The following is a 25851-nucleotide window of genomic DNA, read 5'->3' on the forward strand; positions in this document are numbered from 1 at the left end:
TGACGGCCAGGCGATAAGGCCAAGCGGCCTCTGCACCTTTTTTAGGAAACCTCATCCACGGGTGGTTTTCTTTTTTTTAAACATTTAACAATTCTTTATTTCTGTTTTTTCAGAACTCTTCATCTCCCTGAGGCAGCTCAGGGAGCTTTCCCAGCGCGTACCCGCGTGAAGTTCTCCACTCACCACGCTTGCCCTCTTTACCTACCCGCCCCTACAGGCCGCGCTGAGCATTGCAGCATGCGTTTCGCACTGGGCGGACCTTGATTGGCCCGCCAGCATGAAATCGCGGTCCGGCCCCAATCACGGTCGGTTCCCCCCCCCGCCCCCCCCAACCCACCCCTGCCGAGCCTGCCCCACAAGGGCAAAATTATGCTCGAAAACACGTAACTGGGTTTCCTGAGTCTAACTCAAACCTCAGGCAAAGGATCGGAAACCAGCCAAGACTAGAACCTGCTGAGTTTTTCTATGTATTTCTGTTTCTTTTTTTGTTTAAGATTAGAAGCTTGTTCCTGACAGCCTAGCTTTTAGCTAGGTTGCAATTTTCCCGGAAATCGTATGAAACTCCTTCGTAAATATTCTCCCGCCAGGAATCAGGTTCATGACTCTTTGATACAGAAGACCAAATGAGACAATTTAAGTTTTAAGTACACACAAATTTATTGTAAACGAAAGCCTGCAAATTTTATATATGTAAAGCATAAATTGCGAATAGATAAATTCCAATAAAGAAAAAGGTTGCTGGCTCTTATTTCTCTCCAAAATTTAAACTTCAAATGTTACAAATCCAGTACTTTTAAAAGAAGAAAAGTAAGGATGTCCATCAAATATTAAAGTAAGACTATCTTAATTCCTGAGTGTCTGAAGCTCATTAGATTCAGAAGGACATGAAGCCAATCTAAACACCCATACAAACCTGAAATTATTTGAGTTTGGGTTCAGATATTTATAATAAATTTTGGAGTTGTATCATTAATGGTTAATGGTAGACGATGTTCACTCGTTCGATAAAAGATCAGCCTTATGTAATATCCCGTATTTGGTAATAGAACCATTCAATTTCTAAGAAATGTTATACCTGAAAACTGGACCTCAGTCATATTGGTCAACTTTGCTTAGTCACCTTTGATCTAATATTCCCGTATTAATTCCAACTTATTTGACCCCTTATTCCTTCACAACTCGCCGGCCAATCAGAGGCTGTCAGCTGTGAATTGCTGGGAATACGGTGGCTGCTACCAGTAATGCACCCACCTGTGGCCCAGGATCACCAAGGGACCTAGGCCACAGGTGAGTGATGGCAGGATGAGATTGTGGGGGTGGAGATGAGAGTCAGCAGCAAGGACAGGGAGGGGGGTGGCTCTCCACAGGCTTCCCCCTTCCTGATGTCGGTTCCCTTGATCAGACAGAGCGCCTTTGAACAAGAGACCTCGCCACCCCAGAAGCCTGTAAGCAACCCCAACAGGTTTGCTCTTTGGGCTTCTCATGGTGGTGAGATGAGGCCCTTAACATGGGCATAAATTGCCCACTTAAAGGCCTCAATTGGCAGCAGGGCAGGAAAGGCCTGACTTAATCGGGGTAGAGTCAAGTAGGCAGCGAGGCCCCCAGCCGCCACCTTCCCCCTCAGTTAAATGCCCCTCCGTCATCAACGCCACCTTAGGGCAGAATTTAATGCCTTGCCCAACGTTTCAGGTCAATGACCCAGATAAAGGGACTGATGATTCGGCCGACACAGTGTAGAGAAAAGGGATGAGGCTCAGTAACGGTGTGAGACAACGGACTCATGAGAGAGAAAGCCAGAGAGACTGAGGCACCCGGACTTTGAAAGAAAATGACAACAGGTTGGGGCGGGGGATCCTTTTTTAATTCATAACATACCAAATGGCTCAACAAAGTTAACCCAAACTTTGATTATCTGGTGATAGTCGGACAGTGTGGCACAAGTTCAAGCTGCTGAGGGAATAATTTGGAGCTGATATCACAGAAGAATTTCAGTAAAGAATACTCATCACTTGGGATGGAGTGCTGTGAAGAGTAAGCGACGCAAAAACTTCAAAGCTCATCAAACAGGAGTTTGATATTCTGACGGGCAGGGGAGGTGATATTGTAGCTTAATCTTTTCTTCCTGAATAGATGAGCTAAGATTAGCCAAATGACCTTTCTGGTCTGTAACGACTGTAAAGGCTTCGAAAATGGTTGTGCCAGGGATTCTGGCACATACCAGAAACACACCACCCCCCCACACTACCCCCGGGGGAGTGTGCAAGTTCATAGAGAAGGCACCTGATTCGCCTTTGTCCGGCGGACACCTGCACCATCTGTGCACACATTTGGGTGCCCACCTCTGGCAGGTTCCTGGAATATCTGAACAGTATCAGCTTAGCTCCCTGTCCCCTCCTAGAAACCTCCCATTCTGGCTTCAAGCAGCCTCGCTGTAAGGGAATGGCGGAATAGCACAAACCTTTTGGGGAACCAGGTGCTTCTCTACACTGGAACCCCAAGGTGAACCCCACTTCCACCATTTGAACACCAGGCATATGAGGGATAGGGGGTCTTGGAGACTCATGGCCTAGGAGTCCCTGCCTCATCAAGATGCGCCTCCTCCCCAGAAGCTAAGACAACAGTTTATGACCCAGATAGACTGGACTACTGCCTTTGTCCTCCTGGGCCTTACACTTCCTCCAGAGTTTAAGAATAATGAATGCATTCATCTGAAATTCCAAAACAAAAATTGCTGGAAAATCTCAGCAGGTCTGACAGCACCTGTGGGGAGAAAGACAGAGTTAACGTTTCGAGTCCGTATGACTCTTCTTCAGAGCTAAAGGGAAGCAGAAATGTGATGAAATATAATCTGTTTTAAGGGGGGGTGGAACAGTTGATATATAAACAGTATATATTTCACCACATTTCTACTTCCCTTTAGCTCTGAAGAAGAGTCATACGGACTCGAAACGTTAACTCTGTCTTCCTCTCCACAGATGCTGTCAGACCTGCTGAGTTCTTCCAGCGGTTCTCCGTTTTTGTTTCAGATTTCCAGCATCCGCAGTATTTTGCCTTCACCTGAAATTCCTGTCACCTTGGAAGGGCACTGAAGGGTACGCCATGGCAGATGCCTGAGCTAAACATCCCAGCAACCCCAGGATTGAGGGTGGGATCATGGCATGAGGCCAAGGGCAGGCAGGGCAGGCTGCTCTGGAGGAATTAGACCAGTGGAGCAATTAAGACACAGGGATTTCCTGGCCAGTGTTTTGAGAGCGTATTGTGCAGCTGCAAATGTATCCAGCAGAGGGAGCTGAATCACAATGGTAGGCCAGCACTTATTTGGCATTCTAGTTTGCTGGGCACAAGTCTTCCTCTGTACCCCTGTTGGCCTTACAGTGGGAGTGCACTGAAGGAACACACAGTGCAAAATCCTTCTCAGCCAACAGCAAACTAAATACAGGGTAGCTTAACTCTCATGGTGTAGCATCCGATAGATGCACGTACGCATGATATGATGGAGTCTTGGAAACCGAAATTACAAAGTTGACCTAAAGTAAATGGGGTATTGTCTCCATGAGCATTGAGAAGAATATAGGCTCTTCTGCTAGCTTCTGTATGGTCATATCCCCAGTGCAAAGTCATGCCCTAAACCTGATCTGCATTCACCGAGTTGATGTAACCTAATCCGAGTTGCCTTCAGTATGACGACAACTTCTGCAGTGAATCACAGAGACGATTCAGTTTCCAATCGCTAAATTGTTACCAGAGCGCTCAGGGCTTGCGCGCATCCAACTCTCAACAGATGCTCTTTAGATGACTTCCAGCCAAGGTCCTCATTAATTTCAAACTATGAATAATTTACTAAACTCTTGCCATCGTGCACTAGCCTTGACAGTCATCTATGTGCAAAGTTAAAACCGCTCTGGAACACGGCCTCAGCCAGTGGAATAAGCATCTACCGTCATTTCTGCAAGTTGCTAGTTATAAAAAGCAAAGCCTTCATAAGAAGTGGGACATTAAAATCATGAAGTTTCATTTTACAGAGGGAAAGGAGGACTTGCGATTATGTAGCTCCTTTCACAATCACTGAGCTCAAAGTGCTTTGCAGCCAATGAAGGTCAATCACTGTCGTAATGCAGAAAACACATCAGCCGATTTGCGCACAGCAAGATCCAACAAACAGCAAAAAAAAACTTGCATTTATATAGTGCTTCTCACGACCCACCAGCAATTTTATAGCCAATGAAGTACTTTTGAATTGTGGTCACAGTTGTGATGTCAGAAACGCAGCAGCCAATATGTGCACAGCAAGCTCCCACAAAACAGCAATGTGATAATGGCCAGGTAACCTGTTTTTGTGATATTGATTGAAGGATAAATATCGGCCAGGGCACAGGGGAGAACTTCCTGGCTCCTCTTCACCTTCGTCAATTTAATGTCTCATCCAAAAGACAGTGCAGCACTCCCTCAGTACTGCACTGGAGTGTCAGCCTAGATTTTTGTGCTTAAATCCTGGAGTGCGACTTGAACCCAGAACCTTCTGACTCGGAGACAAGGAGTGCTGCTGACTGATCCAGAACTGACACTCTAGCAAGAGTAAAGTTAAACCAAAAAATCTTGTACCCGTACAGATATTCAGACACAAGAAATAGGAGCAGGGATAGGCAATTTAAGCCTGCTTCACCATTCAAGCTGGATCTTCTCTCTCGACTCCCCCCTCCAGCAATATCCCCATATCCCTTAATCCCCTAGTGCCCAAAAATCTATTGAACTCTGTCTTGAATCTAAATGACTGAACATCCCCAGCTCTCTGGGGTAGTAAATTTCAAATGTTGACAACCTTCGGAGTGAAGAAATTTCTCTTTACCTCAGTCCTAAATTGCTGACCTCTTACCCTGAGACTGTGACCCCGTGTTCTAGATTCCCCTAGCCAGGGGGGAAACATTTTCTCAGCGTCTACCAGGTCAAGCCCCTATGTTTCAAATAGATCTTCTAAACTCCCAGGAATATTGATAGCGGACACTTGATATACTGAAAGAGGAGGAAAAAAACCTAAGTAATTAAAGTGCTGGTGTGTTGTTTTCGCAGGGCCCTGTTGGGGATCGAGGAGACAGAGGCGAACCCGGAGACCCTGGTTATATTGTAGGTTATTTATCATTTCTCTCAGCATCTCCTGCCCCACCCTACCGTTCAAGTGGCCATCCCTGCCCGCAGCTGGTGGCAGCAATGACCGCCACTCAAGGCTCAGCTTTCCATGACTTAAATAACCCGTGAAGCTTTTACAGGTGCAGAGTTTGTCTCCGAGCCCCCGAACTACTGAGTAGCAAATCCCATTCGTGGATGATAGGGCAAAAGCAGTTGATCACAGTCAGTACCTTCACTTACAAGGGGCTCAGTATGTTGATGGATGCATTGTATTTGAAGCATTGGGTTGTGAAAACGCTGCCAGCAAAGTCAAAGAGCAAACAACAACAACTTGTATTTATAAAGCACCTTTTAATGTAGTAAAATATCCCAAGCTGCTTCACAGCAGTGATTATCAAACAATGTGTCACCGAGGAGGTAGGATTTTAGGAGGGTCTCAAAGGAGGAGAGCGAGGGAGAGGGGCAGAGATGGAATTCCAGAGCTTAGGGCTTTGGTAACTAATGACATGGCTGCCCATGGTGGAGCGATTAAAATGGGAGAGAAACCTACGAACGTACTGAAGACTAGGTGGTAGAATGTGTAAGCCCACTGTCCAATTAATTCAGGGAACTGTGAATCAGCCACACTGACTGGATGATACTCCTCTCAGTCCACTGTAAGAGTCCTGCATTAAATTGATTTAAGCCGCCGCAGCTAAGTCCTGTTGTTTGACGCAATTTGACCTTAAACTGGCCTCTTGTTTAGAGACTGATTGATCTGTTAAATGGAAAAATAAACTAATGCAGTCACACGAACTGAACCGTTTGATGATTGGGAAAACTGGCAATGAATTGTGATTGGCCCACAAGACACAAGGTAAACAGTCAAAATACCAATAAAATGACTGTTCGTGTCTCAGGCGGCCTTTTAGATAGTTGAAGTGACAATTATTCTCTCTGTGTGGAATGTCCGCAGATGCATCTGCAGCCTTCATGTGTCCAACTGTTTAAATATTTCCCCTCCTGTTTTCCTTCAAGTGTCCAGTTCCAATTCGTTCTCAAAATTCACAGCCGCGAACTCCAGACAACTGTTCCCCAGCCTCAGCTCATCTGCTGCTGAAGCCTTTATCCATTCCTTTGTTACCTCTAGACTCGACTATTCCAATGCTCCCCTGGCTGACCTCCCACCCCGCGCCTTCTGAAAACTTGAGCTTGTCTGAAACTCGACTGCTCATATCCTCACTGGCACCAACCCCCATCCACCCACCACCTCTGTGCTCGACAACCTACACTGGCTCCTGGAGAGGCAATCCCTCAATTTTAAAATCCTCATCCTCGTTTTCAAAGCCCACCGCCCCCCCCCCCGCCTCATGGCTCACCCCTCCCTAAACCTGTAATCTTCTCCGAAAGCAGTTTGTTGATGGTGCATGTCTATATGTGTAAGGATTGGGTACTTGTAGGAATTATGAGATAGCAAACTCGGGGAACTCAGTGCAGAAGGAGGCCATTTGGCCCATCAAGTGTGCACTGGCTCTCTGAAAGTGCATTCCACCTAGTCCTACTCCCTTGCCTTATCCCCGTAACCTTGCACATTCTCTCTTTTCAGGTAGCAATCCAATTCCCTTTTGAATACCTCAATCGAACCTGCCTCCACCACCCTCTCGGGAAGTTTGTTCCGGACTCCAACCACCCTCTGGGTGAAAAAATTTTTCCTCACGTCACATTTACTCCTTTTGCCAATTTTTTTTTTTGCCCCTCTAGTTCTTTTTGCGCTCTCTCACTATTTACCCTGTCTATACCCCTCAGGATCCTAAATACCTCTATCAAGTCTCCTCTCAGCCTTCTTTTCTCCAAAGAAAACAGTCCCAACCTCTCCAATCTATCCTCACGGCTACACTTCTTCATCCCGGGAATTATTCAAGTCATAGCTGAATTGAGACCTCCACAAGTGGGGCAGGCATCGTGGACCAATCACAGCTTACTGCCAAAAATACTGGCACTTTACCTCATTGGAAGATACATTCTGACTTATTCAGCAGCCGCTGACCGCCGAGGGGATTATCACAAGAGGCTACGCAGTAGAGAAACTATGCTCTGCTATCAATTTGTTTTTTTTTAAAAAGTCATCTATACATTTAATGAGAGCCGTGGGCAGTGCACAATGAACAAATATGAAGCTACTTGGGTGTTTCGAATTTAAAATGCCCAAAGTATGATAAACTGAGTAGGATTTGGCACGTTAGTATTGACTGGCATTATGTTCACTCACAGGGACAGCAGGGGCTGGACGGCGAGAGAGGGAAGCACGGCCAGCAAGGTTTGCCGGTAAGTGTACACTAAAACTTCATAAAGATCCACGAGCTGGAGTAAGTGCTCCCTGAGCTTAAAATTTCATTTTATTAGAAAGCCGGCATTTTTCATTTTGCTGTGCAAACCACAAGTGTTGAGTTACTTGTGTGATTGTGCAGTGGGAGGAGAATTTTTCTGGATGGGAAGCGTTACAGTAATTGATTCCACATTTTATGTAGTAAAAATGCTGACTTCCACTAGATGTAGCTTAACAGATAATTCCCTTAATTGTTTGTTTTGAACTTCTAGGGTAACCCTGGACCTCCAGGTAAACCAGGTGTTAAAGGCTCTAAGGGGCAAGAGGTAGGTAACTGTACAGTGTTCAACCCTCTGCTTTATTGTTCCCTTCACCCAACTGGAATCCTAAAAATGAATTGGCAGAAGGAAGGGATTTGGCATATTGCACTTGTTCTGGTTTCTCTGCTCGTGCCCAATATACAATTGACGTTTACCCTTTTAAGATATATATTCGGTTCCATTCCAAGTGGCTTCTTATGTGTGCCTCGATAACCACTTGTGACAAAGCATTTCATGTTCTAGTAGCTTTCTGTGTGAAATGAATTCTTCCAAATCCCATCCTTGTCTTTCTAGTAATGATTCTCAGGCTGCTCCCCCTTGCTAACCGATTTGGCAGCCGCCAATTTTTCACCAAATATCATTCAAAACCTTTCAGAATTTAAATGCTGATTAGAACTCCCCAACTTCCTCTGCTCCCGTGAAAAAGTGCAGGTTTTAAAACTTCCACGATGATTACGCTCCAAGACTTCAACACAAAATTCCAGGCTGACACTTCAGTGCATTACTGAGGGGAGTGCAGCACCGTCGGAGACGAGATTTGAACCGATGACCCATCTGCCCTTTCGGGTGGACGTGAAGGACCCCATGGCCCTATTTCAAACAAGTGCACCAGAATTCTCCCCGGTATCCTGGCCAATATTTATCCCTCCATCAACATGACAAAAACAGATTATTTGGTCATTATCACGTTGTTTGTGGGAGCTTGCTGTGTGCAAATTGGCTGCTGTGTTTCCTACATTACAACAGTGACTACACTTCAAAAGTACTTTAAAATAGCACACTTCTATGGGATGTCCTGACAGCACTCCTGCCCGGAGCCCAATTGCCCACTTAAGTGGACAATTAGAGCCACTTCCCACCACCTCTGACATTTCATCAGCAGTTGTGGGGAGCTAAACCCTGGCAGCTTCCTAGTGGGTTCATGGGGAGGACCTTCCAATGTAGGCATTCCTTGACCCAGGGAGAACACCCCTGCCCCCGGTGGCAATTGCCGCAGCATCGGCAACACCTACCCTCAGTGACACCCACGCCACCCTCCCCGCGGCCAGTGTGAGAGACCCCAGCACCCCCAGCCCCTACTTACCTGACTTTGTGCAGGTGCAGCTCCAGCGATGGCTACTGCTAGTAATGGCGCTGCTGAGGCTACTGAACGGCCGGCCCTCTGATTGGGCTGGCAGCTCTGGGGGGTTATCCTATGTGAGGTCGCCCCCGCTTTCAGCCCCGATTGTGAAACCCATGTGGCCTCCACAAAATCCAACCCTATGTTGCATGGAGTGAGACCAACATGATAGAAGGGGTCAGCTGACATGAAAGAAGCTTTTACAGAGAAGCAATAAACTTTTCCTTTACTGCAGAATACTCCTACATGCACTCTAACTAGAAAATAATGAAAGGGCGCATGTTTGGAATGGAATTGGCGTTGGAGTGACATGGTGTAAGATCATTACGTTAGCAGTCAGCAGTTTATTGAATAAGTCATAGGCAAGACAGCGGCAGAGCCAAAATACAATGCGTCATGTAGGCTTGCCAGAAATATTCTCTCTCTACCGGAAGGTATATCAGTGCAAAGAATTCTCATCTGGGGAAAAATAATCACCAAAGATTCCTGTTGCACATTAACTTTTAGTTTGTGTGACATCCAAACTCCACTGAATCAAGCCAAGCAGCACCAGTGTGATCTATTACACAGATCCTTGTTAGTGCTGCGATTGGCTTGAAATTAACCTTCCCTTTTTTATTTAAAGTGACTTTCCCCTTCTTCATGCATGATCTGTGCCTGAGACATTTGGGATGAGAACAGGTTGGAGGAGGCAAAGAAATCAACATCCCCTCCTATACCAGCTCCATTCTATGATTAATTACGCAGAGGTGGTTAAATCCAGCTGAGGACAGACCCCTCCTGCAACTTCCCTGGTGTCGCAAAGCATTCTGGACAAGATTGGGAGCTCAGCATGTATAAAGTGCAGTGTAACACTTGTGCAATCTTCTACTGCAGCATTCCAGCACTACACTGTTTATAGGGTCATTACAGCAAAGAACCAGGCCAACTGGCCCATCAGCTCCATGCTAGCTCTCTGAAGAGCAATCTAGTCAGTCCCATTCCCTCACTCTATCCTAGTAACCATGCGAGTTTATTTCCCTCAAGTGCCCATCCAATTTCCTTCTGAAATCATTCATCGTCTCCGCTTCTACCACCCTCGTAGGCATCAAGTTCCAGGCCATTACCACTTGCTGTGTAAAAATGTTTTTCCTCACATTCCCCCTGCATCTCTTGCCCAAAGCCTTAACCTGTGTCCTCTAGCCCTTGTACCATCAGCTAATGGGAATAGCTTTACTTTGTTTATCTTATCTAAACCTGGCATTACCCTGCATATCTCTAGATCTCTCAATCTCCTTTCCTCCAAGGAGAACAACCCCAGCTTCTTCAACCTAAACTGGTAGCTAAAATCCCCCACCCCGGGAACCTTTCTGGTTAAATCTCCCTCTGCACCCTCTCTAGGACCCTCACATCCTTTCTAAAATGTGGTGACCAGAACTGAATGCAGTGCCCTAGTTGGGGCCTAACCAGAGCTTTATAAAGGTTCAGCGTAACTTCCCTGAACTTCTATCAATTAGAAAACATAGACCTTGAATGCATCCTCACTTTGGAGTTTAAGTCAATTGGCCATAATTTCAATGTTTACATTTTCCAGTTGATATATATGTCTGAAGTATTATGATTAATCGTTTGGTAGAATAGAACTTGGGTGTTGCAGAAAGAGACATGCTATTGAAGTTTTTTGTCTTGCACTCATCAGGACAGAATTTGCAAGAATACCAAGTGTAGAGGGAACAACAATTTATACTGCATGAGAAGAGAGTGCTGATTGATTGATTTGGCAAGTGGACTCTAATTGGTCGAAGTGTTGCCATGAAGAATGTACCAGGGAACAGATAACTGCCAAGCTTTTGTTTAAATTCAAATCAGGCAGGTCAACTCTGGCTGGTCAAGGCATTGCTATGGGGAAATGAACCAGGGACTGGCTGTGGGCCCAAACTTTTGTTTAGTTGAAAAAGGCACAATGTGTGGACATGCTCCTTCTGTTTGCAAAGGACAGGGCCCTGTTTGCAAATATATGTAGCTTCTAGCATGCATAAGTGAGCCACACTGCGAGTCCGACTGATAATCTTAAATTTATTGTCAGTGTAATTCTTAGAGCAGTCAAGATTGTTTAGCCAGTGCTGTCCAATTGCAGAATCACATCTAATGTTGGATATTATGTTTTGAGTTTTGAGCCCACTTGCCAACCAATTAGCACTGTCTTCTCATGCTGTATAAATTGTTCTTCCCTTTACACTTGGTATCCTTGCGAACCTGTCCTAATGAGTGCAAGACAAAAAGTTTCCACAGCATTTCTCTCTCTTCAGCAATACTGAAGTATTATGCTTGACCTTCATAGACCCACATCAAGATTTCATTCCTTACTTCATACATACAGCGCCTCACAACTCAAACTTAATTGCTGTGCGCCAAATATTATCCAATATTGGAAAATAGTAATCCACCTGGGAAGCACTGTTTTTCAACCTTAATGTAGGGTTGTGCTGAGGACAGTTTAGCAGCAATGAACAAATGGGTTAAGTAAGCCCAAATCCCACTGCAGTGCTCAGCTTTCTCACCAATTAATTACAAACTTTCCCCTGTAGTGATCACCAGCTCAGTTCTCCACTAGTATGCCAAGAGTTTGAAAGTTGCAGCTGATGAGCAGAGTTTGAAATTTATAATGTGATCCATGTGGAATGACACCAAAAGTTCAAAAAAATTGGGAAAATTACAAGTCCAGAGGGCCAGCCTTTCATTGAAAAGGAGCCCAACATTACATAACCATGTCTTTTGCAAGAGGTTTGAAATATGTAATATCTTCCATGTGCTGTGCTTTTAGGCCAATATTAAAGCAGTCCGAAATATATTCATGCATGTATTCCCCAAAATGCTGACAGGAGAATATACCTCAGCAGCACCCATCACTTTGCAGAGCTCTCTCTGTTTGAGTGGCAGTTCCTGCATCAAATTTTCGATTCATATAAACAAATAATCTACTCATTCCTTGTGAGGAGGTCTTGTGGCACAGTGGGTAGTGCCCTTACCTCTGAGCCAGAAGCTCTGGGTTCAAGTGTCACCCCAGGACTTGTTGCCCAAGGAAGATGCATCCATGACATGGACAAACAGGTTGAGCAAATCCTTTGAACACACTGACAGGAGGTAACAGAGAGAGAGAGATTCCTGGTCAGCCATGTGATGGAAAGAAACTTGAAGCCTCTACTATCACTATGATTAGCTCCAGACTACAGTATATGTGTGCAAGTGCACAGAAATTTGGACTCCTGAGTGAACTGTAACACACCAGTTCTCTGTGATTTGTATTTGTCATAGTCATACCTGCGTGTGGTTAGGTGACAAGCTAGAGTCACAAAAGAGAACTCATGATTCTTTCACAACATCAACTCTTTGACCAAAGCGCACACAGGGCAGAATTTTACTGGCTCCCAGGAGATGGGAAATCATGGATCAGCCCCTCGACCATGTCCCTCCATTGGGGAATTTAACTGACGGCAGAAGCAGGATTGGACAGTCCGCCCAGCCCAGGAAGCCAGGCAGCCAATTTGCATGAATAAAGGTCCAATTTGGGGCCATTTTTTGCAGAGCCAATGGCATTTTGTGACAACGGATCAACCCCATCCCCGGCTGTGTGAGGAGGCCGCCAGCTAAGGAGGCGACCTCCCAGTGACAGCCCGGAGAGGATTGTTTTTTTATTTTAAAGAATAGAAGGGCCATGGGCAGGGGAGGCAGTCCCCATGCGCCCCCCCCCAAAAACTCCCCATGATTTCCTAGGAGGGGGTTCCCCCCCTCCATCACTTGCACTTTTATTTGTTTAATCTTTTCGGCCCACCTAGTGGGGGCCCCTACCTGCCTCCGAAGCAACCACCATTTCTGGTGACACCCCTGAGGCTCCTGAGGCTGCCGGTCTGCTGACTGGAGCGGCAGGTTCAACGCCCATAAAATTGAGCGGGGGGGTCCCACCGACTGCCCATGAATGCCAGCGACTCATTTACCCAGACAGTGTCAGGCTGCCTGCCCGATCGGCAAAGTTCAGCCAGCGTACTCTACTCCACTAATTGAGATTGAAATTGGCTTCCATCTCCGCTTCACTGAGGGCAACAGCTGGTGGATAAACCACATTGCTGGAAGTCATGGTTGTGGCTTCTGCTGGTGTCTACGTGTGTTGGTATTGCCTGTGCCTGTAACCCCAATGCCCTGGCCAATATTTATCCCCAGTCAACGTCGCTGAAACAGATTATCTGGTCATTACCACATCATTGTTTTGTGGGAGTTTGCTGCATGCAAATTGGCTGCTTTGTTGCCAACGTCACAACAGTGACTGCAGTTCAAAAATGCTTCATTGGCTGTCAAGCACTTTGGGATGTCCAGCGGTCATAGAAGGCGCCATATAAATGCAAGTCTCTCTTTTTCTTTCAACCCTTTCCTTTTTTGGTTTAGGGACGAAAAGGAAAAACAGGTTCCCATGGATCGCAAGGAAGCCCGGGCCCACCAGTAAGTGTTGTCTGTGGATTTTAAAACTATGTCTAAGCATTCAATTCATCAATTCAGCTGCGTAACAGCACTTCAAAACAACTTCATCGGTTCCAAAGGGTCTGGCGATGTCCGGAGGCTATAAAGCTGCAAACACAAATGATTTCTAACAGTGTAATACATTATTGTAAGGTCTACCAGAACAAAGATGAATATTATGCATAATACATTCTAACACAGTTGTCATTCAGAATATTTTAAAGTTTAACTAATGGCATCACTTGTGCTTCACACTCAGGGTCCTGTCGGACCTCCAGGTCCCAGAGGTGTTGTTGGTCGACAAGGTCAAGAGGGGGCTCCAGGGTTGGACGGAGCTCCCGGAATCAATGGGAAACCAGGAATCCAGGTCAGATTTTGCTTCTGGTAAAGTGGTAAAGACATCCGAGTAGACATCGTTTAAGAAATCCTCCCTGACTGAATCTGTGTCTACCAGTAATATTGCACAACGGTAGAAATAAATATACCAGACATACTGCACAGTTAAATACACAGTCGAGCCATCAAATCCATTGCAATTTGATACATTGCTGTTTGTTAATTTTTTTCCCCCCAGTTTAAAGCTCAGCTTCCCAGTAATTCAGTTAATAAATCCTGCCAATGTCACTGTTTGTAAACAGTGACCATGGCTCCTTAGCCATCGTTGTATTTCAATTTGCTTAACGCAGATCAAACAATTAACCCCCCTTTTTTGTTTATTCTTTTCATGGGATGTGGGCGTCGCTGGCTGGGCCAGAATTTATTGCCCGTCCCTAATTGCCCTTGGGAAGTTGGTGGTGAGCTGCCTTTGTCAAGCACTCCATCTGGTGCAGGTATGCCCACAGTGCCGTTAGGGAGGGAGTTCCAGGATTTTGACCCAGCGACAGTGAAGGAACGGCGATATATTTCCAAGTCAGAATATTGTGTGGCTTGGAGGAGAAATTGCAGGTGGTGGTGTTCCCATGTGTCTGTTGCCCTTCTTTGTTATAACTTGATGTCTGGAACATGTGTAAGATCAAAACAGCTGCTGGATTTATTTACAAATAAAATGATACATAGTGGAAATGACACATGGGCAAAATACTAAACAGCATGAGGAGTCTTCTCTCTCACATGATGCATCTTTCTGTCTAAGCTGCATTAATTGAAAAGTGAAACATGGGCCAGAATCTTCCGCTCGCGTCTGGGGGCGGGGCCCCGCACGCTGATGCGTAAAAGGACGCGCAGTGACATCGGGCGTGCGTCCTGACATCACCACGCGTCATTCCGATCTTCAGTTCGGCGGGAGTCAGCTGTGCGCCCGCCGAACTGTCAAAGGCCTGTTAAGGCCATTAATTAGCGAATTCAACTGATTGATTGATTGTCTGGGCTGCCCGTCCAACCTTCAGGTCGGCGGGGGGGCAGGCGAAGAGCCCAGGCGGCCTTCGCATTTCTCACGAAACCTCATCCACGGGCGGGAAGAGGATTCATGAAGGTTTTCAAACTTTAATAAAAAGTTTTTTTTTTATTAAAATTCATAGACATGTCCCAGCTCATGTGACACATGAGGGGACATGTCTGAATAATTTTTTTAATTTATTTTTTTTTTCTTTTTCCCTGAGGCAGCTCCTGATTCTTCCCTCCTCCCCACCCCCCCACCCGCATGGAGCGCTCAGCACTTCCGGATGCACGTGTCACGCTGGGGCGGGGAGACAATTCTCCCCATGCAGTCCCGCTATCGAAGCAACTTTATGGTAACTAATAGCTGATGAAAAGGGAATTTCCCCTTTGTGAAACATGACCGCCTGCCCCCCCACTCCTATTTTATAATTTAATGAAGAGATCAGGTTTCCTGGCTAAATGGAAGGTTATGCCATTGATAAGCTGTGCAAATAAGGAGGAAATCAGTTGCTGAGGTTTTATAAATTTGGCCAAGCTTTAGAAAGAATCTCGAGGCCCTGAAGGGTGTGCAGCAGCGATTCACTAAGATTACGCTGGGCTCGGGAAGCTTTAGTAATGAAAGACTAGAAAAAAACTGTTTTAATTAGAGGAGAGGTTAAAAGGCGATCTGATAAAGGCATTCAAATTTATGGATTGCAATGAATTGCACCCAGTATCCCTGTGAGTGACATTTGTTGGTCTGCATTTTATTTTCGCTGCAGCGAATCACTTGTCGAGGATAAAGAGTTGCAGCAGCTGTTCTGGGAATTAACTGACGACCGTTTGTTCCTCTTGAGGTTTGTTAAGATGTCGTTTTCCCTCATTCTTTAGGGAGAACAGGGCGACGACGGGAGTGTCGGGTTGCTTGGCAAACCTGGAGGCCGTGGCGGCGTTGGAGTCCCAGGATTACCTGGATCTCAGGGGCCTCCTGGCTTTAAGGTAAGCAAGCTCGAGGACCCCCCCCCCCGGGCCAAAGCTCAGTGGCCAAAAGCTGGGCTGTACAACCGCTCACTAGCTAGAAAGGCAGTGGTAGTTCCTCGAAAGGCGATTTGCCCGCACGGATCACCCCTAAAGCCGAAACGCTTTAGGGATTTCCTCACAGCGCCCCTGAAGAGGTCAGTCTTCCCCGTCGACTCATGGGAGACCCTGGCTTGAGTCCGACCAAAGTTTGAGAAGGCCCATTCGGGAAGGCAGTGAACACATTCAGAGGAACGTCGGGAACGTGCTGAGGTGAAGCCGAGGCGTTCGGAGGGAGCGCACAAACCTCCAAACTACCCAACGCTTCAAGGACCGCCTGCCCCACGTGTAGCAGGTCCAATTTGTGATCGGCATACTCTTATCAGCCATCTCAGAACCCATCGAACAGGAGTGGAAGCAAGCCATCCTCGATCATTAGGACAGAGATGAGGAGAAATGTTTTTCAGTCATGGTGTTGTGTGACTTTGGAACTCTCTGCCTCAGAAGGCAGTGGAGGCAGGGTCATTGAATATTTTTAAGGCAGAGGTAGATAGATTCTTGTTAGGCAAGGAAATCGAAGGTTATCGGGGGTAGATGAGAATATGGAATTCGAAACACAAACAGATCAACCATGACCTTATTGAATGGTGGAGCAGGCTGGTGGGGCCAAATGGCCTACTTCTGCTCCGATTTCGTGTGTTTTTTTTTGTCTCATCTGAGCTCAGTGGCAGCACTCTTGCCTCTGAGGGAAAAAAAATGCGGATTCTGACAAGTCTGACTTGAGTATGTAACCAGACTGATTGTACAGCACAGAATGTGCTGCGTTTGGTGAAATGTTAAATCGGGGTTGTTTGTTGGAACTCTCTAGTGTGCGCAAATTGGCTGCGATGCTTGCTTGGATCACAGCAGTCATTACAAAAGTACCTCAGTAGCTGTGAAATGTTTATGGACCTCCCAAAGTCCTATGTAAATACCAGTCTCTTTTTTCTCTTAGCAAGAGAAAGTACAGATTTTACAACAACTTGGATAACAGATTCCGAGGGGGCTTGTCAGGGTGGAATGGCTCTGAGAGGCTGCTTTCCCTAGCTGGATCATTTAAGACGGAGATGAGAAGGAGTTTCTTCACTCGGAGGGCTGTGCATCTTCTTCTCTCCTTCAGAGAGCTGTGGATGTTCAGTCATTGACCATATTCAAGTCAGAGAGCGCTAGATTTTTGGATTCTAGAGGAATCAAGGGATATGGGATTGGGCAGGAATGGAATGGTTGAAGCAGGGTTCCATGGGCCAAATGGCCGGCCCCGTCCCTATCTTTTATGTTCTTCTGTTAGTTCATTATTCCTTCAAATATATCAAACCCAGCTACAATCTTCTTAAATTTACACAACGTGCGGTACCAAACCAACCATTCTAGGAAACCCCCAGCTTCAGATACGTTAGCTGAAGCAGCAGCGTTGCTATGGTAATGTTTTTGAATCGTAATGTTGATAAAATTAGGAAATAGTAATTTTGATGCAGAGTCGAAGTTCTGACCTCAAGATGAGCCTCGTTGCTAAAATGCTGGATCTTAAAGCAAAGGTTCGACTATTCTGACCTGGGGCGTTTTCCCACAACAGCCACTTATATTTATACAGCGCCTCTTAACATCAAAAAACATCCCCAGGCATTTCACAGGAGCATTATAAAGCAAAATAGGACACCAAACCAGATAAGGAAATATTAGGGCAGGAGACCAAAAGCTTGGTCAAAGAAGTAGGTTTTAAGGAGCGTCTTAAAGGAGGAGAGAAAGGTGAAGAGGTTTAGGGAGGGAATCCCGGAATTTAGGGTCCAAACAACGGAAGGCACAGCCACCAATGGGGGAGTGATTAAAATCAGGGTGCTGAAGGGACCTGGGATTAGAGGAACTCCGAGATTTCAGAGGGTTGTGGGACTGGAGAAGTTTACAGAGATAGGGAGGGGTGAGGTGATGAAGGGATTTGAAAACAAAGATCAGAATTTTCAAATTGAGACGTTAGAATCATTTTATGTTCAAGGTGTTATATAAATGCAGGTTGGTGTTTTTTGGCAGGGTCACGACAACTCTGTCCATTTGAAGGTTATGTGAATGGTTTTGTCTCTAACTATTACTAAATTTCTTGGGGCGAAGCAATTTTGGATCTCCTGTCAGCATTTATAGTTCACATTGTATTAACTGGTTCATTGCTGTTACAGTCAGATCAGTAAATTTAGTCAGATCAGTAAATAGGGTGGTTTAATGCAGTTACTGCAGGTTTGTTAGCTGAAACGATTGGAACCCCTTGTGAGTTAGTTTCCTGCACCTCCTCCTGGATGCTGTTAATGTATCTGGTCATCTTCAATTCACACTTATAAATCACCCTGCCATTGTGTGTTAGACCCTGTCTGATTCACACTTTTTGCGGACAAGATATAACTTAAAAAACTATTTCAAACTTTGGAATCAATTTGCCGCATAATTGAATAAACCTATCACAATGTTCCCGGATCAGACAAATACTTCAGTATCTCAAATTTGGGAAAATGTAACCTAAAAATTGATACAAATTCTCAATTAATCTGTACAAAGGAATAACAGACATTTTACCTTAATTAATATCTAATAGTGCTAGTGAAAGATTGTTATGCATCTATACAAGACTTCTTCCACCATTTTCCAGTCATTTCCTGAAATTCTGTGCCCTCTCACAAACCTGTCAAATAAAATCTAATAACAGGTGATTGATAATCATCCTGACACCCCAAACTGCCAGAAGATTGTTAAAGCTTCTTGGTAAATTAGAGTCAGTCTGGAACAGAAGAAGCCAATTTGCCGGAGGATCACAATCTAAAGAGTGAAGAATCTCGACGGCAGCGTCCTCTTCCAAGCCAACTCACCCAGAATCAAGGCGCTAATCACTCAAAACCAGCTCCACCAGACGGGCCATGCCAGACACCAGGCTCCCAAAGCAACTGCTCTTCTCGGAACTCGGTCACGTCAGGGGACCCCCAGGAGGACAGCGGAATCGCTTTCAAATATCCACAAAGCATCCCTGAAGAGATCAAACATCCCCTCTGACTCATGTGAGGACCCTGGCTTATGACCGACCAAAACGGAGAAGGCTGATTTGGGAAAGGCGGCCAACGCCTTGAGAGGAACATCAGAAACGTTGCTGAGGTGAAGTCAAGGCGTCAGAGGGAGTCCACAAACCTCCAAACCACCCATCTACCCAACGCTTCAAGGACCACCTGCCCCGCACATAGCAGAGTCTGCAGATCGCGCGTTGGATTTATCAGCCATCTCAGCACCCATCAAACCGGAGTGGAAGCAAGTCATCCTCATTCCAGAGGGACTGCCTAAGAAGAGGAGAAATAGTTTTACAGGGAATTCTAATCACTTCTTCCTGTGTATTTCAGAGTGGAAACAACCACAGTATTATTCTGTTTACCATGATCTCCATGGTGTATCTGATGTGGTCAATTGTCATTTCACAACAAATGAAATAAAGCCACACATTTTGCTCCATCTGTTAAGCAAATTGTAAACCAGTTATTTTTGTGGTATAGACTGATAACAAACAAATCCCCAGAGTCTCCATGATTCACATTTTTATTTTATCTTCATGCCACGTACCCTATTCTCACTGTGATGCTTTTATGATAGTTGCCAGGAATTGCTCACTTAACTGCCTTAAGGAGTGCAAATGTTCCCCATTCTGAAGCCAAAATGACCCTTCGGTTGGGGTCAAGGAAGAAACATGATGAAAAGTTAAAACAGACTGTCACTGCACTACAGATATCAAACGGCCATCTCTCTTTGCTCCTTTGGGGAGCTCATCCCCTTAAGTGATTAAGGTGCACGTTTATGCTCTCTTCTAACCTCTTGAGTGTCAAATTGTTTGAAGTAGCATGGTGTAGAAACAACAACTTATATTTACATAGCACCTTTCATGTCATGAAACCTCCCAAGGCACTTTACAGAAACATTATAAAATAAAGTCCTGGCAGACCGATCGTGTCAGCCTGTTCCTGCCCCACGGAACTCATTTCTCGCTATCTTGACTCCCTTCTCTCTCCCCTTGTCCAGTCCCTTCCCACCTACATCCGTGATTCCTCTGACACCTTACGTCACATCAACAATTTCCAGTTCCCTGGCCCCAACCGCTTCCTCTTCACCATGGATGTCCAATCCCTCTACACCTCCATCCCCCACCAGGATGGTCTGAGGGCCCTTAGCTTCTTCCTTGAACAGAGGCCCGAACAATCCCCATCCACCACTACTCTCCTCCGTCTGGCTGAACTTGTTCTCACACTGAACAATTTCTCCTTTAACTCCTCTCACTTCCTCCAAATAAAAGGTGTGGCTATGGGTACCGGCATGGGCCCCAGCTATGCCTGTCTCTTTATGGGGTATGTGGAACATTCCTTGTTCCAGTCCTACTCCGGCCCCCTCCCACAATTCTTTCTCCGGTACATCGATGATTACTTCAGTGCTGCTTCATGCTCTTGTCGGGACCTGGAAAAATTTATTAATTTTGCTTCCAATCTCCACCCCTCCATCATCTTCACGTGGTCCATCTCTGACACTTCTCTTCCCTTCCTTGACCTCTCTGTCTCAATTTCTGATGATAGACTGTCCACCAATATCCATTACAAGCCTACCGACTCCCACAGCTACCTCGACTACAGCTCCTCACACCCCGCTTCTTGTAAAGACTCCATCCCATTCTCTCAGTTCCTTCGCCTCCGCCGCATCTGTTCTGATGACGCTACCTTCAAAAACAGCTCCTCTGACATGTCCTCCTTCTTCCTTAACCGAGGTTTTCCATCCACGGTCGTTGACAGGGCCCTCAACCGTGTCCGGCCCATATCCGGCGCATCCTCCCTCACGCCTTCTCCTCCTTCCCAGAAACATGATAGGGTCCCCCTTGTCCTCACTTATCACCCCACCAGCCTCCGCATTCAAAGGATCATCCTCCGCCATTTCCGCCAACTCCAGCATGATGCCACCACCAAACACATCTTCCCTTCACCCCCCCTGACGGCATTCCGTAGGGATCGTTCCCTCCGGGACACCCTGGTCCACTCCTCCATCACCCCCTACTCCTCAACCCCCACTTATGGCACCTCCCCATGCCCACGCAGAAGATGCAACACCTGCCCCTTCACTTCCTCTCTCCTCACCGTCCAAGGGCCCAAACACTCCTTTCAAGTGAAGCAGCATTTCACTTGCATTTCCCCTAACTTAGTCTACTGCATTCGTTGCTCCCAATGCGGTCTCCTCTACATTGGAGAGACCAAACGCAAACTGGGCGACCGTTTTGCAGAACACCTGCGGTCTGTCCGCAAGAAAGACCCAAACCTCCCTGTTGCTTGCCATTTTAACACTCCACCCTGTTCTCTTGCCCACATGTCTGTCCTTGGCTTGCTGCATTGTTCCAGTGAAGCCCAACGCAAACTGGAGGAACAGCACCTCATCTTCCGACTAGGCACTTTACAGCCTTCCGGGCTGAATATTGAATTCAACAACTTTAGATCTTAAACTCCCCATCCCCACCCCGTTTCTCCCCGCCCCCCACCCCCGCTTTTTTTTCAATAATTTATATAGATTCTTCTTTCCCCACCTATTTCCATTATTTTTAAATCTAAAACTAAAACCTTGTTAGCCTTTCCACCCCACCCCCACTAGAGCTGTACTTTGAATATCCTGTCCTCCATTCTTAATTAGCACTTTTCTCAGACAAAACACCTCTTTGACCCTTTTGTCTGTGACATCTTTTGATTATCTGCTCATCTCCACAATCACCACACCCTCAATGTCTCCCCACCCCCACCGCCCCCCCCCACCTTAAACCAATTTATATTTCTCCCTTCTTCTAACTATGCTTCAGTTCTGCCGAAGGGCCGTGAAGGCTCGAAACGTTAACTGATTTCTTCTCCGCCGATGCTGCCAGACCTGCTGAGTTTTTCCAGGTAATTCTGTTTTTGTATAAAATAAAGTATGCCACCGAGCCTCATAAGGAGATCTTAGGTCAGATGAACTAAAAGCTTGGTCAAAGACATGGGTTTTAAGGAGTGTCTTAAAGGAGGGAAGAGAGGTAGAATGGTGGAGAGCTGCAGGGAGGGAATTCCAGAGCTTGGGGCCCAGGCAATTGAAGGCACAGCCACCAATAGTGGGGCAATTATGATTGGGGATGCACAAGAGGCCAGAATTAGAGGGGCACAATTATCTCAGGAGGTTGTGGAGCTGGAGGTGATTACAAGAGATAGGGAGGGGCAAGGCCAAGGGCATTGTCGGATTTTAAAATGAGGATGAGGATTTTAAAGTCAAGTCGTTGCTTGAAACGTATACATATACATTTGTGACAAAAGGGCTTGGGAACTCACCATTGTCCCATTGTCTGTACAGCAAACTAGTGTGAGTATTGAAAGCTTTTAACATACGGAATCATATCTAAAAAAAGACTTGCATTTAAATAGCACTTTTCATCACCACCAGATATCTCAAAGCTCCTTACAGCCAATGGAGTACTTTTGAAGTGTAGTCACTGTTGTAATATAGGAAAGATCAATTTGCACACAGTAAACTCCCACAAACTGCTAACGTGAGATGACCAGATAATCTGTTTTTTGTGATGTTTATTGAGGGGTAAATGCTGGCCAGGGATAACTCCCCTGCACTTCTTCAAAAAATAGTGCCGACAAATCTTTTAAATCCAGGGCCTTAATTTAACATCTCATCTGAAAGGCAGCACCTCTAACAGTTCAGCACTCCTTCAGTACTGCACTGGAGTGTCAGCTTTGAATTTTGCACTCCAGTCCTGGGGTGCTGCTGACTGAACTATGACTAACACTGCAAGGAAAGGCCAAACTGTTAATTAAGTCATGTCTGCAGGTGGCAGGCACTCACTGGGTAATGACTTGTGTACATATAAAGAGACATTTATTGACATTGGTAATGGATTGTAGAGTTAGGAGCTTTACATAAAGTCTCACTTTGTGAATGAATCTAAAAGAGTTGACTTCTGGCCTCCTTCCTGTAAGAAGTTTAACACAAACCACGGCTTGACCAAGCATCTCACGGTCTGGTTTAATTGACCCTGCTTTAATTTGGCCAAATGAGCACTAAGCTGGCTATATCCAAACACCCCCTTCATTTCCACAAACGAGATAAAACTCCAGCAATTATTTTTTATTCATTCATGGGATGTGGGCATCACTGGCTGGACCAGCATTTATTGCCCATCCCTAATTGCCCTTGAGAAGGTAGAGATGAGCCACCTTCTTGAACTGCTGCAGTCCCTGTGGTATAGATGCACCCACAGTGCCGTTAGGGAGGGAGTTCCAGGATTTTGATCCAGTGACGGTGAAGGAACGGCGATATATTCCCAAGTCAGGATGAACTTGCAGGTGGTGGTGTTCCCGTGTCTCTGCTGCCCTTGCCCTTCCTGATGGTAGCGGTGGAGGGTTTGAAGGTGCTGTCCTTGGAGAGTGCTGCAGTGAAATCAGTGGAGAAATGGTGGAACTTGTTCAACTTTCAAAAGTTCTCTGATCACTCTGTGTGTTCATAGAGGAATGGGCCATTCAGTTTCTCAAGCCTGCTCTGCTGTTCAACTAGATGATAACTGGTCTATACCTCAAGTCCATTTATCCACCATGGTTTATATCCCTCGATACCCTTGCCATACAAAATCCTGTCCATCTCCATCCTGAAAATTTCAATTGAACCCCCAACCCCCCCCACCATCCATAACCTCTTGGGGGAGTGACTGCACTTAAAAGATAAAGCCTGGTTCACTACGTATTTGTTGGAAACATTTATTTTTGGGTTTTTTTTGTCTGAAAGTGAATTATTGTTGCATTAGTATGTTTACCAGTCTTCCCTTCAATGTTTTAGAGAACACTGAACTTAGTAGTCAGTTGGTGTTCAGTCAGATACTGTAACAACCACAGATGGTTCATTGTGAAGTAGCCAGTCCTATGTAATCTGTAACCAGTTTCAGTAAATTTATGCTTCTTTATCCACTGTGATTGCCACAGGGAGAGAGAGGTTTGCGGGGCCAAGCTGGACCTCCTGGAATCAAAGGAACAGAAGGTGGGACAGGCTTGCCTGGGAAGAGAGGCGATCCAGGTTCCAAAGGTCAACCGGTCAGTAATACATTGTTCCCTGAGCTGTATTCTAACAAGATGATGTCAAGTGCTTCAGCTGAGTATTATGGGAGCTATGATCACAGAAATGATGATGGCTTTGCTATCATTTAGGGAACAGTCTAAAATTAATTATTAGGAACTAACAAGAGCATAAGAAATAGGAGCAGGATTAGACTCTACAGCCCATCAAACCTGCTCCACCATTCAATACAATCTTGGCTGATCTTCGGTCTTAGCTCCATTTTCCCACCCCAATCCCCAAATCCCTGAATTTCCTGAGAGACCAAAAATCTGTCTGTCTCAGCCTTAAATATATTCAACAACCCAGCCTCCACTGTTCTGTGGGGAAGATTTTTCATTCTTCCTAGTTTATCTAACTTCAGCCAGTCAAGTTGAAAGACAATCAATCCTTCCCAACTTGTGTTGTTTAGGATACCAAACCTAAAAATCCAGAATAGTGTAATGGAGGCAGGCTCAATCGAGACATTCAAAAGGGAATTGGATTGGTGTCTGAGAAGGAAGGACACGCAGGGTTGCAGGGGGAATGGAACGAGGTGAGTTGTTCAGCTGGAGAGCGGGTGCAGACACAATGGGCCGAATGGCCTCCTCCTGCACTGCAACAATTTTGTGAAAACAGTGAAGGAACCACCTTTGGTTCCAGATTATCGGATGATTGGGTGTGATATATGATACATTGCTCGGTTTGATCTGTTAGATTGATGGCATTGTGTGCTGGCACAGTTGATTTGCCATCCAGTTTCAAATCATTGACCCACGCTCCTATGATGGGCTGAACCGGACCAACCAAGCAGGTCACAAGCTGATCTCAGTTGGGGCAGCGTAGGGTGCCGTGGTTAGCCTTAGCCAGCCGAAGGCTTAGGAGAAAGATCAGCCAGGATTTCCACTAACTCCCCGCTGTCCAGTAACCCCACGGAATAATGTGTGTTGCGTGGGCATGCATGTGTGTGTACGCTAACCCATCACTTCACTTCACTTCATGTCTTAACCAATGCAGCACAGCACCAGAAAGTACTTGGTCTCATTTTCTATCCATTGCAGTGAGACTAACTAGCACAAGCATAGAAAGCGGGTATTCATGTGAATTAGAGCTTGAGATTATTGAGTCATTGTGAATGGGTTTTCTGACGTTAGAACTCTGTCGTCTACTCCTGTGCATGAGTCTCCAGCGGCAATAGCAGGAAAGCAAAATCACTGTAGAAAAGAAATCTATCTCGGAAAATCAGAAGAATTGTTTGTAACTCAAACATTGTTATTAATCCAAAAATAAATTTGTTTCATGAAATGCTCCAATATTGAAGATCCTTGCAACATGCTTAAAAATACAGCTTCTGACTCGCCCTCTCTTCCATGCCCGTGATGGTTTTACACTGCGAGCCTCGGAAGGTATGCAGTCTTTGCCGGCAAAACAAAGCAGGAGACAATACAGAGCCAAACTCTATCCCCATACACCTCTTTCCAGCATCTGCTATTGGGAGTTATCCAGTTACATTGAGTGTACAGCACAGAAACTAGTCTGTGTTGACGTTTTAGCTTGTTCTTCATAGGATGTGACACTGACTGGGCCAGGATTTATTGCCCGTCCCGAGTTGCCTTGAGAAGGTGGTGGTGAGCTGCCTTCTTGAACCACTTAAGTCCCTGCAGTGTAGGCACATCCACAGTGCTGTTAGGCAGGGAGTTCCCGGATTTTGACCCAGCGATAGTGAAGGAACGGCGATATATTTCCAAGTCAGGATGGTGAGTGGCTTGAAGGGGAACTTCCAGGTGGTGGTGTTCCCATGCATCTGCTGCCCTTGTCCTTCTAGATGGTAGAGATCTCAGGTTTGGAAGGTGCTGCTGTCTAAGGAGGTTTGGTGAGTTGCTGCAGTGCATCTTGTAGATGGTACACACTGCTGCCACTGTGCGTTGGTGGTTGAGGAGTGAATGTTTAATGTGGTGGATTAGATGCCGAACAAGTGG

The 25851-nt window shown here is 45.8% G+C and overlaps 1 protein-coding gene across 2 annotated transcripts in view; it reads left to right on the top strand.

The window, feature by feature from the left end:
• Positions 1–25851, top strand: part of col27a1b (collagen, type XXVII, alpha 1b) — a 605111-nt gene that overhangs the window by 541707 nt on the left and 37553 nt on the right. For both annotated transcript variants that reach the window (XM_078550110.1, XM_078550108.1), the window contains exons 43-49: positions 5068–5121; positions 7375–7428; positions 7702–7755; positions 13289–13342; positions 13620–13727; positions 15608–15715; positions 23764–23871. In XM_078550110.1, the coding sequence (XP_078406236.1) occupies positions 5068–5121; positions 7375–7428; positions 7702–7755; positions 13289–13342; positions 13620–13727; positions 15608–15715; positions 23764–23871 (540 nt within the window). The remainder of the gene's footprint in view (positions 1–5067; positions 5122–7374; positions 7429–7701; positions 7756–13288; positions 13343–13619; positions 13728–15607; positions 15716–23763; positions 23872–25851) is intronic.

Source organism: Cetorhinus maximus, chromosome 10 (assembly GCF_964194155.1).
Source record: "Cetorhinus maximus chromosome 10, sCetMax3.hap1.1, whole genome shotgun sequence".
Lineage (NCBI taxonomy): Eukaryota > Metazoa > Chordata > Chondrichthyes > Lamniformes > Cetorhinidae > Cetorhinus > Cetorhinus maximus.